The sequence below is a fragment of the Schistocerca piceifrons genome, chromosome X, assembly GCF_021461385.2.
Source record: "Schistocerca piceifrons isolate TAMUIC-IGC-003096 chromosome X, iqSchPice1.1, whole genome shotgun sequence".
NCBI lineage: Eukaryota > Metazoa > Arthropoda > Insecta > Orthoptera > Acrididae > Schistocerca > Schistocerca piceifrons.
In genome coordinates, this window is record NC_060149.1 from 174,847,162 (window position 1) to 174,865,606 (window position 18,445).

General features: G+C 39.0%; 1 protein-coding gene across 1 annotated transcript in view; it reads left to right on the forward strand.

Moving 5' to 3' along the window:
• Positions 1 to 680: 680 nt before the first annotated feature.
• Positions 681 to 18,445, forward strand: part of LOC124721795 (facilitated trehalose transporter Tret1-like) — a 198,277-nt gene continuing 180,512 nt past the window's right edge. The window contains exon 1 of the mRNA XM_047246917.1: positions 681 to 729. Coding sequence (XP_047102873.1) covers positions 716 to 729 — 14 coding nt within the window. The 5' untranslated portion in view covers positions 681 to 715. The remainder of the gene's footprint in view (positions 730 to 18,445) is intronic.

Here is an 18,445-nt window from a genome sequence, read left to right on the forward strand (position 1 = left end):
TAAATGGGGAAGTTACTACTAGTAATTGTTCAGAGGATTCACGAATTGAATTAACTTGTTTAACTACATTGCGCTTCGAAAATAATCTTTTGTGTCTTGATCGTCTACAGTTCGCTTTTTCCTAAGTTTTGGACATGTGTTAAGCCTGTCAATAGGAAAAAATATTTCTATGACACGGAGAAGAAAATAGAGAACAGTAAAACGAAACTCTGTGGTCCGTTCTCAAAACTTGCTTTAGCTGAAATTTTGAATACTGCAATAAACCCGAATGCGTGTTGCAGTATAACATCTCCTCTGCCACTCAGTTTACACTGATTTGCCGGCTAGAGACTCAGATAAGAGTTCGCGTCCCGTCAGCACTATCTGATGTTTTATTAAAAATTGACTCCCGCAGTTAAACCTTAGTTAGTGTTCCAACGTCTTCGAATCAGACCCGAAAATTGTCGCTAGATTCTGTTGCACGAGAATAGTGGGCGTAATTAGTGAGAGAACCTGCAAAGAATGAGTATATCAGTACTTGAGACGAGTGCCAGCTCAGCATTTCTTGGTAACGCACCAAGTTCGCCACTCGAGATATCATCATCGTGATGAAATTGCGATCCTTCATCGATATATCAGAGTAGGAGCAGCAGCACAAGGTCACGTGTCGGCGGACTTATCTTTCGCCGCTGGCAGTGCAGGCAAACACCGGACAGAGGACGGCTCGCAGCTCGCCATGGACGTTAGCAGGTCTGTACATTTCTGCCTGTCTTCTCTGTGCATACCGCTGCTGAGAAACATACCATGTAGACGTTTACTGTTGCACGGCATTGTTAAGAGACAGCAGCTTTCTGAGCCGTGGAGCAACAGCGAGACCTTAGCGTGTTGGGAAACCTAGACAAACTCATTAAAATTACATTAGTTCACTAACAAAACCTCGAACCTATAAATTCACTTTATATAAAGAGTACATTTTTCTGTGTCATTTCGTAATAATTTCCAACGCACGAGTTGACATTATGTATCAGCCGAGTATTTGCTAATTAGGTCAGGACGGCGGCTGTTACGCGATGCCTTCGTAAGACAGTGGATTTACTTATGAAGATCTAAGTTTAAATGCGTTATGGCGATCCTATTATTTCTTCATATTTTCTATCAGTAACTTCTGACGAACGACAGCATGGCTCCTTCATCGAAGTTGCGACCGATATCTCAGCATGTCCTCCGTCCCGCCGCCAACCAGACTTCACACTGCTGGCCGCGGTGGCGAAGCGGTTCTAGGCGCTTCAGTCCGGTCGCAGGTTCGAATCCTGCCTCGGGCATGGATGTTTGTGATGTCCTTAGGTTAGTTAGGTTTAAGTAGTTATAAGTTCTAGCGGACTGATGACCTCAGATGTTAAGTCCCATAGTGGTCAGAGCCATTTGAACCATTTGAGACTTCACACTAAAACATTCACGGAGGTTCACGCTACTATGTCTCTCACGTGACACTACATTCATGCGTCTCACACGATTCTTCTAATTCACGGTAAAGCTACATCCTTCGTTAAACGTAACGTGAATATGCTCTTACTAAGCCTATGGCTAGCTTGGCTTTAATTTCAAACGTGTCTTTAAGTTTCAGAAACAATATGTATCTTCCTCTTTCTGACTCGCCGCACTGGAACAGATTAATCTGGTTTCAGCAGACTGTTCAGTAGATTATATGCGTAACTGGCTAGCTTTTCGTATCAGGCCTTGTTGTTTAAACTAGAAAGGCAATCATTTTTTATTAATATACTGAAATAAACATGAGAAAATAGTGTTTCAGTAACATTGGGTTTCTTATGTCTATTTAAAGTATTCGCTTTTCTTTAACTACTGGTTGTGCGTAAATAAAGTTAACAGAGAACGCACATAACTGCGAATGATGTTTCCCAATAATACGGAGAACAGAAATGTTAAACGTATACTGTGCAATCGTTTGGGAACAACGGTCCTCTTCGTCTTCTGTTTGAGCTTTTTTTTTAATTACCAGCTGTCAATGGGCTGCAAAGTGTTTAACCGGCACTTTCCTCCCGAAAACGTGCTCCCATATATTTCAAAATTCGCAAACCGGTGTGTATTTGTTTTTTCGTAGAGCATTCGCTTTTAAAATCTGGTGGGACTGATATGACGGGAAACGAATGAATGAATGTTAATTAATATTACCCCCAAAAAAATGGCTCTGAGCACTATGGGACTTAACTTCTGAGGTCATCAGTCACCTAGAACTTAGAACTACTTAAACCTAACTAACCTAAGGACATCACACACATCCATGCCCGAGGCAGGAATATTACCCATTTTAAGTATGTGAGGTAGCGGTTGTTATATTTAAACAATAATAATTGGTAACATTCTACTGTTTTATGTCTTATACACAACTAAATTGTGTGTAGAACATAAAAAGATTGAATTCCACCAATCATGACGGAAGGAACTTTATTATGTCATGGTTAATGAAACTGAACGGTTCAAATTTCTAGGTGTTCAGATAGATAGTAAACTGTCGTGGAAAGCCGACTTTCAGGATCTTGTCCAAAGACTTAATGCTGCAGTTTTTACTAATAGATCGGTATCTGAAGTGAGTGATCGTATCGACGAAAATTATTCTACTTTGCTTTTTTTTCAGTCGCTGATGTCGTATCGTATTATATTTTGTGTAACTCTTCTAAAAGAATATTTTTGGCTCAGAAACAGGCGGTTCGGGTAATAAGTGGTGTAAGTTCACGAATCTCTTGTCGACCCCTGTTCACGAGTCTGGGTATTTTGACACTAGTCTCTCAAGATATATATTCCTTAATATCATTTCTTGTTAAAAATTTTAGCTTATTCCCAAGAATAAGTAGCTTTCACTCAGTTAATACTCGGCAGAAATCAAACCTGCATTTGGATCGGACTTCCTTAACTCTTGTGCGGAAACGTGTGCAGTATACTGCTGAATCCATTTTCAATAAGCTACCACTAGAATTCAAAAATCTTAGCAGTAATCCACGCGATTTCAAATCGAAACTGAAGAGTTTCCTCATGAGACACTCCTTCTATTCTGTCGAGGAATTCCTTGAAAAACGAAGCTGATTCTTGTTGTATTGTTGATTGTATTTACTTAAACTTATGGATTGACTTTCTTTGGGTTCATAAACATTTTATTTTTGTCTGTTATTACTTTTATGTTGTAATTTCATGTACTGACACGTTTCATGACCTTGGAGTTTTGCTCCTCGATTTGGGCCTACGGAATTTGACGCGTAAATAAAAATAACATAAACACGAATTACGCTTATTCGCGCACGGACGCCTAGTGTACGAGCAAAGAATCTTCTCTCTGTGGCACTGTTTATATTAAAGTCACTGGATATATTGCAATCATAAACTAATGCGGTAATCTTATCAGTTTCTGTTACGTTACTATCATTTCTGCGCATTTGAAGCAACGAGTTGTTTTATATATTGGTCGTACATTCTTTGGCAGGTACTGCATATGCCATTTTCGTAAGACGTTCACATTGTTACTAAAGAAACATTATGTTAGTCTACTTTTGTACTTATTCTCTCAATCTCTCAAATTCTCTTAGTATTTATATACCTTGTGGAGTGGTTTCAGTGTGTTTACACCAAAATGAATGTCTCTAAAAACGTTTTTCTCTCTCCACCTAATATAGCACAAAAAATTTAACGCGATTACCGCTTTACGTCTCTTTGGGGAGATACAGAGAGAAGGGGGGAGAGAAAATCAAAAAATTCTCACGTCCCCACTCTCCGTTAACGAATAAGAGGAAACATAATAAATACTTCCGAATGACGGCTGCAGGCTACACGTAATGAGGATGGCTTGTTTCGTTTCATTTATTGCAAATAATATATCGTATAACTGTTATTTAAAACAAATTATTTTAGTTTCAACCTGATCAGACAGTTTTCCGGTTGTAATAAAACTTTGTATTGTCACTGCAGCAGTTTTTTTCCTCCTGCTTGATAAGAGCAGACAAAATCCAGTTTGAGAAAGTAATGTACTATCGATCGGTTTCTGCAATTCGCCCTTATATCACACTAGTGCGTTACCTCATATTGCTCCTTTATATGAGGCATAAGTCTTATGTCTACTAGGATTAGGACCCACTAGAGATAGTATTGTATAAAGAGTCATACCATCCATACGATTCTTATCGTTTCAGCACACATATGGGCTTTAAGTCTAATCCCTAGAAATTACCGATTTATTGATATCTCTTGCAGATATGATAGCTGTGGAACGTCTCTTTCTAAACAAACGACTCTGATATGGACATGATTCGATCAAATGATGTGGATTTTCTGCCGATATGTGCTACTGCGCACAGTGTTTGTCCCATTTGACCATATGTACTTGAGATTCTTTTCGCGATAACATAGTCATCAGTAACGGAACTCTTCACATCTTCAGGTACCGAGAGGCTGTCCATTTGGCTGTCTCTCTCCACGATTCCAAGAAGTCAGACCATATTAACTCAAAACTCGCTGCACGTTGTGTAACACTTAGACCCGAAACAATGAGAGAACACGTGTGATGTAATAAGGAATATGCTTCCTTTGTGAACTTTGTTTCATGGTCATTAGCCTGTAATACAAGGCATATTTCTGTGGTTAACGTTTCGTCTCCTAATGCTGTAGACATCATCAGAGGCTGTAAATACTGAGATAGCAGTTTCAAACATAACCTCAGCAAGCCGAACTCTTGGTCTTGCTGAGTTTATTTAATTTTCAAATCACCTCTGGCTGGAACTACAGAGCCCACACGCCTTACTGCGGCGACGGTGCACGCCTTACATAATTTAAAAAGAGGCATAATTTAAAAAGAGGCCCCTCATCGGAACACAGTAAATGTCTCCAGTCAGCGACTGTACAATTTCTGTCTTGTTTGGCCCACTGAAGACGGGCTGCTAGGAATGACCTTTTGCTTGGTACCTGATTCCAAAAGTCCATTGCATCCAGTACCCTTCGCAGTGTTGTCTCAGAAACTCGTTGAGATTGATCAGCATTCACCGAAATCAGCAATTCCTGCCAGGTATGAAACCAAGGAATGACATTGTTGTCCAGCCACTGTTCTTTACTATGTTTTTACTACCACTTCCCTTATGCCATGTTACATGCCTGCGACTGCTGCGTCAACAAATCAAATCAACAATAAATCAGTCAACTTCATTAGAAAAATTAAATGTGTGTGAATTCCTAAGGGACCAAACTCTTGAGGTCATCGGTCCCTAGACTTACACACTACTTAAACTAACTTATGCTAAGAACAACGCACACACCCAAGCCCGAGGGAGGACTCGAAACTCTGGCGGGAGGGGCCGCGCAATCCGTGACATGGCGCATCAAACCGCGCGGTCAATCCTCGCGTTTCGAAGAAAACAGTGTGTTCTCTTAACGGGGTGACTAGTATACTGTCCGGTGAGATTACGTATGAAATAGAATCGAAAGCAATTAGAGGCGCAGTGCAGACATTAAATCGAGAGTAACAAAGGCAAAATTGGCATTCCCTAGGAAGATGAGGATTTTCTGCAACGTTTTGGGAATGGGATTAAGAAAAAATTGGAGTATTTTGTCTGGAGCGTTCTACTGTACCTCGTCGTAACTTTGAACATGAGAATGGAAGCCGGAAAGCCGTTGACTATGTAAGTAGGCTGTTTATGTTTTCTCTATGTAAGTAGGCTGTTTATGTTTTCTCTATGTAAGTAGGCTGTTTATGTTTTCTGTAATGCATTTTCATGCCGCGAAAAAATAGGTTGGAAATGCTCACAAATTTGTGATTTTACGTCATTACAGACTTTTTGACATTTCGATTCAATGTTATGTAACTCACTAGTTAAATCTTCACGTGTTTGTTCAAGTGTGGTGTCTAACTTCTGAAGATTTTGTTCCATTGTGTCTAACTTTTTGAGATTTTGTTCCACTGTGTCTAACTGTTGCTGTGTTTGTCTCTGATTTTGTTCCATTTGTTGCATTAATTGCAATAATAATGTATTAGTGTCTGGAATCTGTTTCTCTACGCTTTTCGGCAGTGCATTTGCACCGACAACATTCACATTTTGACAAGCAGAAAATGTGTCTTGACTTATTTGAGAAAACGGTGATGACCCAAAACCTGAATCTACAGTATTTGCGAAATTGTGTCCTGTCATTTCGGATTCCTGAGGCGAGCTGTTGCCGACCGATCGATCGATAATGCTTCCCTCTTCACTAATTGTTTCACTGTCCACGCCATTGTTTGCCGCCCGCTCCATTTCCCTATGCACAATTACCAAATTACTACTTTGAACATCAGTTAATTCATTACTCGGTGGCGCTAACACACTGCTCTCATTTTCACTGTCATTTCTCAGTTTACTTTGGAGCCTAGTATTACGTTTTTCACACGCCATTATTGTCACAGTATTTCACACGACAACACAGAAAAACACAATTTGAAGAGCAAAAATAAGAGAACACATTAACATAACACTGAAAATAATATCTAGTTAATTACAGCTGCGAAATACTTGGTGCAAATCTATATGCATGCCACAACTGTTTTACTGTACAACAATGAAAGGCTACAACTACAAAGGAGATTCTCTCTACAATTACGCGCTAGCAATAAACAAAAGCTACACTAAATACACAAACTACAAGAAAAATCAGAAGATTCCAGTGAGGTATCCTAGGCTAATGGTCGACATATGAAACGTACCCTTTGAACAATTTATACACGACTGACCTTAACCTGACATACAATATTTTTAGGGCAACGCAATCTGACTTTCGAAATTCCCTACAAAACAATGGCCCTGACTAACATTTAACTATACCTTTCACAAATCACTTACCTCACAAAAATCTTCGCTGCTCAAGCTACTGCAATACAGCAAGCGCCACTACTGCCAGCTAAATAAAAGATTCAAACTATGGAAGGCACTAACTACTGATAGGGATAGTTAGCAAATGAAAGATATTAATAGAGAACGAACAATGTATTTACCTTGATATCATCACAAGTCATAATATATATATCAGTTCATGACAAATTGCAAACCTCCGCCATCTCTCTCCCCACATCCACCACTGCTGGCGGCTCACCTCCAACTGCGCAACGCTACGCGCTGTTCACAGCCAGCTGCCTAACACTACAATGGCGAGTATTACAACAATGCAAAGCAGACACAGACTGCCCACAGCACAGCCAGTGATTGTCATACAGAGGTGGCGTTACCAATAAAAAACCTAAACAGCCTACTTACATAGAGAAAACATAAACAGCCTACTTACATAGAGAAAACATAAACAGCCTACTTACATAGAGAAAACATAAACAGCCTACTTACAACTAATACTGAAATGTAGACCTGACGGAGAATGGGTACATTGAGTGACAAACGAATATGTGCTGCGAGGAGTGAGAAAAGAAAGGCATTTGCTGCATGCATTTAAGCGGAGTAAAAGAAACTGGTTTCGGCATGTACAGATGAAGCGTCGAGGAAATTTTTTTAATAGGTTTTTTTAGCAGGATACGGGGAGGGGAAGAGAAGGCAAGAATGGTCGATAACTCAGATCCTGAGCCATCCCGTTAATCTATGTAAATACATTACGCGAAGGAGAAGGAGATCAATAGAAAAAAATGAACAAGATCCCGATCAGAAATCAGAAAACTGATCGTGCTGATAATGACGATGATGATAATATTGCACGATGACGCGAGTCTTCACACTCTCTACTTTAGGTTGTCTGTAACAGACAAATCTTCCTCTGGTTACTGTGTTGGACACGACGAGATACTTAGAGACATGTATCTAATCTGATGCAATTATTTTTAACGAGCAATGTCATTCAGTTATCAGCCTATTCGCCATAAATTCTTTTTAGTGATCAGTCAGTGTTGAGTTAGTCTTTCTTGTTAATATTGCATCTAGGGGACAAAATTCCAGCTCCTGGTGGTATACAAGAACAGCTTGATTTGTATATAAACATTTGTGCCTTCTTATGTAAGAAAACCTGTAAGTTTTGTATACGCAGTTCTCCTGCCATTGCAGACGCTCAAATAACGCTACCTACCAGATGTTTCGTACAACTAGTCTCTCCCAGTACTTCGTAAACTTCTCTGTATAAATAAATAGGTTCAATTAGTTTGTTTCTGATCCGGTTCATTAGAAATGGTTTGTGAAAGCCTGCGACTGTGAAAAAATGGTTCAAATGGCTCTGACCACTATGGGACTTAACATCTACGGTCATCAGTCCCCTAGAACTTAGAACTACTTAAACCTAACTAACCTAAGGACAGCACACAACACCCAGTCATCACGAGGCAGAGAAAATCCCTGACCCCGCCGGGAATCGAACCCGGGAACCCGGGCGGACTGTGAAAATAATGAATTTTTTTATGAATAATTTTCTGCTACCAGTCACGATTTTCTTTTATTTATGTTTTACACGATTCGCTTGGTAAATGATTCACAGGTAACGCCCTTGAAATTGGGAATCATTTCCCGAAACGTGGGACCGGTAGCAGAAAAATTGTTTATAAACAAATCCATTAGTTTGTTTCTTCAGAATTTGCATCTAGGTTGGATGGCAGAGGGGCACATAAGTGAAGTGATCATAATATACCACTTAAAGATGAAGGGTTTTCTCAGAAACGTTTCTCGTGCATAAAAAAGGCATCAGTTACTACATTTCAAGATGTGTTAATTGCATATAATCTAGCGTTCAACCGATATGGTCCCAAGCCCAGGAGAGGCGCTACAGACGATGTCGAGCTGTTAGCAAAGACACTCGCGTCGTTCGTCTACTGCCATAGCCCATTAACGCCAAATTTCGCCGTACTGTCCTCAACTACGCAAAAGTCGCTGCTCCCGGTCTTTAGGTGATGGCTGTCGGCCACTGCGTTGTCCGTGGTGAGAGCTAACAACCGAACTTTAGCATTATCGGCACACTCTTCACATTGCAGATCTCGGAATATTGAATTCCTTAACGATTTCCAAAATGGAATGTCACATGTGCCTAGCTCGAGCTACTATTCCGTGTTCCAGTTCTGTTAATTCCAGTTGTGCGTCCATAATCACGTCGGAGACCTTTTCACATGAATCACCTGAGTACAAATAACACCTTCGTCAATGCACTGCCTTCTTATATACATTGAGTAAGTGATACTACCGCCATCTGTGGCTTATAAGGCGCTTGTTCGCCCGATTCCTGAGTATTGTTCATCTATCTGGGATCCATATAAGGTAGGACTGATAGAGGAGATCCAACGAAGAGCAATGCGTTTCGCCACGGGATCGTTTAGCTGGCGTTACCGAGATACTAGACAAACTCCACTGGCAGACGTTACAAGAGAGGCGTTGTGCATCACGGAGAGATTTACTATTGAAATTTCTGGATAACACTTCTCAGGAGGAGTCGGACAACATATTACTTCCCCCCACATATAGTTCGCGTATTGACCACGAGGAGAAAATTTGAGAAATTAGAGCAAATACAGAGGCTTACCGACAATCATTCTTCCCACGCACTATCCGCGAGTGAACAGGGTTGGAGGGATCAGATAGTGGTATCGAAAGTATCCTCCGCCACACACCATTAGGTTGCTTGTGGAGTATGATATAGATGTAGATGTAGATCTGTAATATCGCTATCTCATGACTTTCTTTTTCACCTCAGTGTACTGTGACAGCTTGAAACGTCCCCTTTGAACAATTATACATGACTGTCCTTAAACTGACACACAATATTTTTAGCGCAACGCAATCTGACTTTCAAAACTCCCTACTAAAGAATGGCCCTGACAAACATTAAACTATACCTTTCACAAATCACTTACCTCACAAAAATCTTCGCTGCTCAAGCTACTGCAATACAGCGAGCGCCACTACTGCCAGCTAAATAAAAGATTCAAACTACTGAAGGCACTAACTACTGATAGGGGTAGTTAGCAAATGAAAGATATTAATAGAGAGCAAACAATGTATTTACCTTAATATCATCACAAATCATAATATATATATATCAGTTCATGACAAACTGCAAACCTCCGCCATCTCTCTCCCCACATCCACCACTGCTGGCGGCTCACCTCCAACTGCGCAACGTTACGCGCTGTTCACAGCCAGCTGCCGCTGCCCAACACTACAATGGCAGACAACAATGCAAACTAGCCACAGACTGCACACAGCACAGCCAGTGATTTTTATATTGAGCGCTACGTAACGTTGCCAATAAGAAAACATAAACAGCCTACTTACATAGAGAAAACATAAACAGCCTACTTACATACAGAAAACATAAACAGCCTACTTACATAGCCCCCATGCTCCCCACAAAAAATTTTTACAAATGGTGTTGGGCACTGGCCAATACAGATTTGACAAAAATTTTTCACAATTACAGTAACAAAGATATAAAATGCACACACTTATTGATACAATGTTGGTCAAAAGCTAAAATTTTCTCACAGTCTATAAAGACAGGCTTGATCATTCATCACAGTGAAACTGCCGTTTCTTTTCTCAAAGTCTGAGCAGTAAAAGACAATGCACACAGAAGTAGTGGATTTCCATGCAGTCTTGAAGAAGTAGTGTTGTCCTTCCAACGGAAAGACAGTGCTGACTCTTGACATGCTGACAGGTAATGGGCCACAACAGAGCAAACCCACAGCAGAGTTCATTCGACGTTTTGAAGAATATTGTTAGGTAGGTCATCACAGAGCAGACCCACTGGAGTCCTGGTAGAGATTGTGGTATTGGTGGGCCACCAGAGGTGCAGACCCACTGCAGTCCTTGTAGAAATAATGGCGTTGGTAGGTCATCATAGATGCAGACCCACTGTAGTCCTTGTAGAGATAATGGTATTGGTGGGCCACCAGAGGTGCAGACCCACTGTAGTCCTGGTAGAGACGGCCAGCAGCCATCCGTTGCGACTGTGCAGGTGCACAATCACCATCGAAGATTCTTGCAGAGAATATAGCAAGTCCATAAACCACCACTTGTGCACTCAGAAAGTTTTTCTTTTAATTGTCCTTAGAACCAGCAATGCTGTTATCCAGTCCCTTGCTGAATTACCAACACACGTGCAAACACTAACAGTCCCTACTTCTCATATATTGTCCACATACTATGACCAACAGAAACGTGTGCAGTGAAATGTAACTAACAAGTTAATAATGTCATGAACTGGTGACAATTACAATTTTATAACATAAGAATACAATTACAAAGGTACAAAATACATCATTAAAAACATAATAATACAGATAACATTTGTAGTACAGGCTTTACAAAAGAATAGAAATAAACATATACATCAGTGGAATTATGACATGAGTACATACATAAAATAATGAGAATAGTTTTCGAAACATTAATTTCACACATGAACATTGAAACAGAACAGAATTGTAAACAACTTTACAAAGAAAATAACATATTATTAATGCAACTTATATTTGAGGATAACAGTATTCCTCCTCATAGTGAATATAGCTTAGTATTAGAAGAGAAAAAAATTCTATGAAACAGTACACAGAGACAGGAAGAAAACAAATACTCAAGGGTACACAAACACATAGTGGGATAACACCAATAGGAAAGGACAGGGTTCGTTTTCAGTGTAACATTTGGTACTGCAGTCCAACCCAAAACTTCATATATCTTTCCTCTTATTTCATCCTTTGTTTCCACCAAAAAAATTCTATCTAAGCATGCTTTCTGTATTTATATGTTCACACATTTCTTACCTCAACATTTATTTCCAAGAAAATCCTAGCTAAACCTGTTTTCTCAATGCATTTCTTCCAATTCATCGCAACTCATTCTCTTAGAGTCTACCCCCTCTTAAGCTAACTTAAATCTACTGAGCTCAGATGCTAAACTAAGGGACGAGGCAATGCAGCATCACATAACAATTAATATAAACAGCAATTACCAAAAAATTGGAAAATTGCAAAGCAAGCTACCGTAAATCTAAATTAACAGATAAAATGCAAAATTACAACTAATATGAGCCAATGTGCAGCAACATGAAAAATCAATGAGTAGTAAAATTGGCTTAGCAGAGTAACACAAATTAAAGTTCCGTAGCACTATGCCTGGCAAACAGCAGCTTATATCTAAACATGACATAGCTCAAGAAGAAAAAATATTACAGTAAAAACAACAATGCAGATAAGGGAAATGTATATTCACATCTTAATGTCTATGTAATTAAAGTGGTGCACCACAACAACTTATTGTAAAAGAAATATTACCATGTACTTGAAAAGAATATTATGTATGCAGTTACTAGTTCCTTCTTATTGTTCTTTCCTTTCCAAGTGCTCCTTTTTTAAAGAATGTGGATCATAAAATAATTATTTAATAGATCTGTTGACAGAAAGTGTTCACATTAGCAAATGCATTTTATTTTATAAAAGCAATGCTGCAACACAGCTGGAAACCAGATATCAAGTGAAATAAGCAATTACGCAAACCAAAGCATAAAAACATCATTCAATAGTCATGTGGCATTTCGTAAGTCAGTAGCTCTCAACTCTCATAGAAAGACACTTGTCATAATCAGGTGTGCAGATGTACGAATATTTCCCATCAATTCATAAGCATTTCAGCAATTAGCACAAAGTGCGAGTAATCATATGTTTTCAAGTAACGAGGGTGTCGCATTAGCGATGAAAGGCACACCCTAATGGCTTGTTCTCCAGGTGTTTTCCTGTGCTCTGAAAGGCACGCGCTAATGGCTTTTTCTCCAGGCGTCTGACACAGCTGGGTGCCCACGACGCATTATGTGTAGGTGGTCCGTTAACTTTCTTACGGAAATATTTACGACAGCAGTTTCCGCTACAGAGACAGTCGCACATAAAAATATTTCACGGGTCAAGAATTAGCGTTGCAAATCTGTAGAAACAAAATCCTATAAATATAAGTGTCCAAAAAAAAATATTGGTCAGCATTGTGATACAGTCACACATTTCATAACTCTTAAAGTACGTTTCTTGGTTTCCAACATCCTTTTCATAAATCAGAGTCCCTAAACACTACTCATTATTCCTTACCTCATTATACATATACATATTCGTCGACACTTCTTCAATATTTCATCATGAGAAATACGTAGCATAATAAACATTCCTCAACAACATAATACACATCGTCGTCGTAATAATAACATCATAACACCTCAGTCAAATCTCAAAATCGTCGTAACTTCCTCCAATAATTTCTAAGCCTAAAAAAATTCTCTGCTCATGTCAAAAGTGTCAGCTGCCTCAAACGTACTTTAAAAATCATGATCTCATACCAAATACATCATTCAAAGCCCTCATAGTATCACAATGATTCCGAAAAAATATGAACAGTTTACAAAGTACAGACAAAATACAGTTTCATAAGTGTGAAGTTATCCAACGGTGTAATTGCGTAAACATCTGTCACTGATGTAGTAAAAAACATGTTTATCTCTCAGTTAAATGATCAGATAGCTGTGTAATTTGTGTGTTAGAGAAATATGGTACCGATGTGTAAAGTTGTATAAGCAAATACCATATTAGCTAGGGCTCCTTGTGCTTGCCAAACACATGGTACACAAAGTAAGCGTGTACCCCCCTGAGGATAAACGTAATTATACTCCCAGGTGTTACAAATTACAGCAATGGAATGAAATGTATCACGGAAAACTTTCTTTGTAATTAAAAAAAATCTTTAAAAATAAGTGTTTTAAGTATAAGATTAATCACTCAAATGCGTGTCCTGTAGCGCTAAATGCGCGTCTTGCTGTAAGATAATTCTGTGGAACTGTCGTAGTTATCGTCCTCTGTAAGCAAAGTTCTGCTAAAGTCAATGTACTTACCTCATGATACACAAAAGTGAAATGCTTTACGTATAGATATCTTAGTTATTACGCTTATTGCCGTGATGAGGAAAGTACTGTACAGTAACGTATTGTTATGCCACGAAAAAGGCTGTCTCATTGTTGCTATACCACAAAAGTTACTACTAAAACATGTTTTTCTTCCTAGAAGAATTCAGAAAACTGTGCAGATATAAAACAGATACACTGCAAAAGCAACATTGTAAATTGTCACTCATTAGTAGCGTCGTGATAAAAATCGTGTAGCTGTCACATAAACTAACCTCTGTGTCATCTGGTATCTCTCAGAAAGTACTTTAAATCCGGAATGTATTTTCAAGTAAACCAAAATGTTGCATTAAAATCTCATTAGCAGTACTGGTAAATGTTCTAATCGTACAACTAACAAGCAAGAATGTACACACACAATTACACTGTGTCGTCTGTTCGCAATAACAATGCATTCGTAATTTCTGTTTAAATAATTTCTCTTGGTTCTTGGCTGGATATTGAACTTCAAACATTGTTGCATGGTAACAGTTTCTAAAGCATACTAGTAACGTGAAGTGAAACGTTTTATGGCAAAGACAAAGTTAAAAGGCAGATTATCTGTCAATAAATGGTTTTACATGAGAAATGTGGTGTAAACCTTTACTCTTCCTAGTACGCAGAGTTTCAACTTCAACGCAATTATCATGTGGTATACGTCGGATTCTGTAAGGTCCATTGTAAACTAGAAAGAATTTGTGACTCAAGTGTTTCTTCTTATGTGGCAATGAATGAGCTTTAATGAGAACTTTCTGACCAATATACAACTTCTTTGCATTTGCTTTACCGTGTAGTTTTCTCCTTTTGTCTGCTGCAGATTTTATATTTTTAAGAGCCAAATCAATTATGTCTTTGTGTCGAAGTTTACGTGTATTCGGGAAAGGTACAAGCTCTCTGATTCTGTTCGGTGGTTCTTCATTCTTCAGTACAAGAGTAGGTGGTAAAGCAGTGGAGTCGTGAGGCATTTCATTCAGCACGTTTTGAAATAAGTGTAAATATCTGTCCCAATGCTGATGCTTTCTGTGACAATAAAGTCTACAAAGCTTATTGATTTCTTTCATAATCCGTTCAGACGGGTTACAATGTGGTGAGTACAATGAAATAAAAACAGGTTTGATTTTATGGTTGCGAAGCATGCGTGACCAAACAGCAGATCTGAATTGCGGTCCGTTATCTGAAATGACTTTACTAACGTGTCCAACTTCACGTAAGAAATTTTTAACAAAGGCGTTGGATACAGACCGTCCAGTGGCTTTACGTAACGGTGTGAAAGAAACAAATTTTGAAGTAAGTTCAACAGCGACTAGAACGTACGAAAATCCATTAGATGTTCTGACAAGCGGTCCCAAGAGATCAACAGCAGCAAATTCTTTTAATTTAGAAGGAATGATAGGAAACAACGGAGCACGATGTGAGACAGTAGATGGTTTCGCCTTTTGACAAAGTTTACAAATAGACAAGACTCTTCGAATTCGCTTTTCCATATTGTTAAAATAACAAGTCGTTCGAAGAATATGATAACATTTTCGTGGACCAAAATGTGCGTAGCTGAAATGAATGTACCAAATGAGCTTATTAACAAAATCGTCAGGAATGCAAAGTACCCATAGCTTGTCATCAACAGTGCAGCGTTTGAACAGTATGTTGTTTCTAACCAGATAATAATGCCGAATCTGTGTGTGTGTCCTTTCATGCCATTTGCTCTTGATGTCTTTCCAAATCGGATCTTTATCTTGTTCATGAGCAATGTCCTTTAAAGATGTGGTGATGAAGTTTTCAAAGGCGACTTTCTGAATGTAAAGAATACTGAAATTTTTCTCGAGGTTGCCTTCTGTGGTACTTTTCTCAAGCCCAGCCGGTGCGCGTGACAGTGCGTCCGCAACAATGTTCTCCTTGCCGGGAATGTAGACTATTGTGAAGCGGAATTCTTGCAGAAACAATGCCCAACGTTTTAACCTGTCATGATTTAATTTTGAAGACATAAGAAATTGTAATGCACGATGATCACTGTATACTTTTACGTGCTTACCAGAAAGAAAGAAACGGAATTTGTTAAATGCCCAAACGATAGCTAAAGCTTCTAATTCAGTAACGGAATAATTTTTTTCAGATTTTGTTAGCACTCGGCTAGCAAAAGCAATGGTTTTCTGAATGGTAGTGTCATTTTCTATGGCTTCTTGAAATAAATGGGCACCAAGACCGACTTTAGAAGAATCCGTGCTAAGGCAGAAATCTTGTGACAGATCTGGATGAGCTAAGATTGGCGCGTGAAGTAACGCTTCTTTCAAAGAATTGAATTCCAACTGTGCTTGTTCGTCCCAGTTCCAAATAGTATTTTTTCCAGTGAGAGAACAAAGTTTTGGTGTAGCTAGAATTTGCATATTCAGAAAACGACGGTAAAAATTTACGAGACCTAGAAAACTGCGGACTTGTCTTTTTGTGGATGGCACTGGAATGGCTCTGATTGCTTCTAACTTTTCAGGATCCGGCTGAATGCCTTCAGAAGAAATAATATGTCCCAAAAACTTCACCTTTGTCCTACCGAATTCAGACTTTTCCAAGTTAACTGTAATTCCAGATTCTGCAAAAATACGTAACAAACTGTTGATGATGCGATTATGTTGTTCCCATGAAGCTTCTGCTATCAGAATATCGTCCACATACAAGGTGATGTGACGTTTTAAGAACTCAGGTAATATGGAATTTAACCCACGAATGAATGCTGCCGAAGAAATGTTCAAACCAAAAGGAAGTTTCCGAAACTGATAACAAACGCCGAAACAAAGGAAAGCTGTGTATTTTCTACATTCTGGATGAAGTTCGATCTGATAAAAGCTGGATCTGAGATCAATGGAAGACAACACTTTTACACCATTAAAATTTTGAAGAAGTTCTTCTATCGTCTGCGGCCTGTCTGTTTCAGGAATAATGATAGTATTGATTTGTCTCGAATCTAAGACAAGTCTGATCGATCCATTTTTCTTTTCAACAACATGTAATGGATTGTTGTATGAGCTTACTGCAGGCTCAATAATGCCCTCGTCAAGCATAGATTGTATTTCTGTTCTAACACGGTCCCTATAATGTGCTGGAATTACATATGGTCTAACACAAAATTTAGTATGCTCACGAACACGAAATTGGTATTGAAATCCCTTGATTGTTCCTGTTTTGTGAGTAAAAACTGTGGAATGTGCTTGTAAAATCTCAAAAAGGTCTTGCCTATCATTGTCATTACAATTCTCAATTGTTTGAATTTTATTCTGAATTAACTTATTAGTGTCAAATGCGCCGTCGATATCATCCCTGTCAGTACTTGCAGAGTGATTGTTAGTGTCTAGTTCCGTAGAAAAGTCCGAACTGTTGTCTAACAGAAGGTAAAGCCGATTAATTTCCTCGTCATGGTTTGAGAGCCAATCTTCAAATTTCAAAGCTATTGACTTACCTTCTTTTTCTAAACTTATTTCAGCATCGTGAAAGTTTAAGATTGCTTTGTATTCATTCAAAAAGTCTACTCCCAATATAATTTCCGTCGACAATAATGGAACAATGAGAAAGTTCATAGAGAAGCTGTGGCTTTGACAAAAGAATTCTAAATTGGTTTGTTGGCGTACATCTACACTTTTTCCAAAGATTGCACCTTGTAATTTAATCTTACGTAACGGAAGTGTGGGGCAATCGTTCGATTTGTTGCATTTGCTAAAGGCTGTTTCACTGATTACTGAAATGGGACTGCCAGAGTCAAGTACTGCCGTAAATTTTACGTCATTTACTGTAATGTGAATCACAGGATATGCAATGTTGTTATGTTTTACGTCGTGTTCTTGGAGTAAAATGTCCCTAATGTCTTCCATTTTTACGTAATTACTAGCTACGGCAGCTGCGTCGTTAGTTTCATACGTGCGTTTTGTGGCTGCCTGCGGTATGAGTCATTGCCTATTGTCTCTTTGTTGGCGCGCGTCGTTATTGGGATTTGGAGACCTAACTTCTACAAATTCACCGTGACGAGAGGGCCCTGCTCTGTTTGAATCCCGCCAGTTCTGATGCAATTCAGGTCTGTCGTTTTGTCGGTAGTTTACATAGTTTCTTGCTTGTCGGTCATGTGGTGGAGAATTTCTCCCTGAATCGTAACTCTGCGCCGAACTGTTGCGTCTGAAGTTATTCTGCCTCCCTTGATAATACTTGTTTTGGTTCCCATATTGTCTGTTTCTCTGATTGTCTCTGTGATAGTCATTACTACGGAAATGCGATCTTTCTCTGTAACTATTATTACTCTGCCAACGGTTGTCATACGGGTGGTGTCTGTTTTGGTCACGATATGTGTTGTGAGAATAGCCTTGTCGTGTCCAGTTATTATTTCTTTCATCGTGGAATTGTGACAGATGTGACCTGTAATTGTTGTGCTCCTGTTTCCGCGTTCCCCGATTGTCAGTGTCAATTTCCAATTCTTGTAACAGACCCTGAAATGCTTCAATGTCATCTTTGCAACGTCCTGCTAAAATAATATGTCGTAAATGTTCAGGCAATTTGATTAAGCAAATGCGGATGA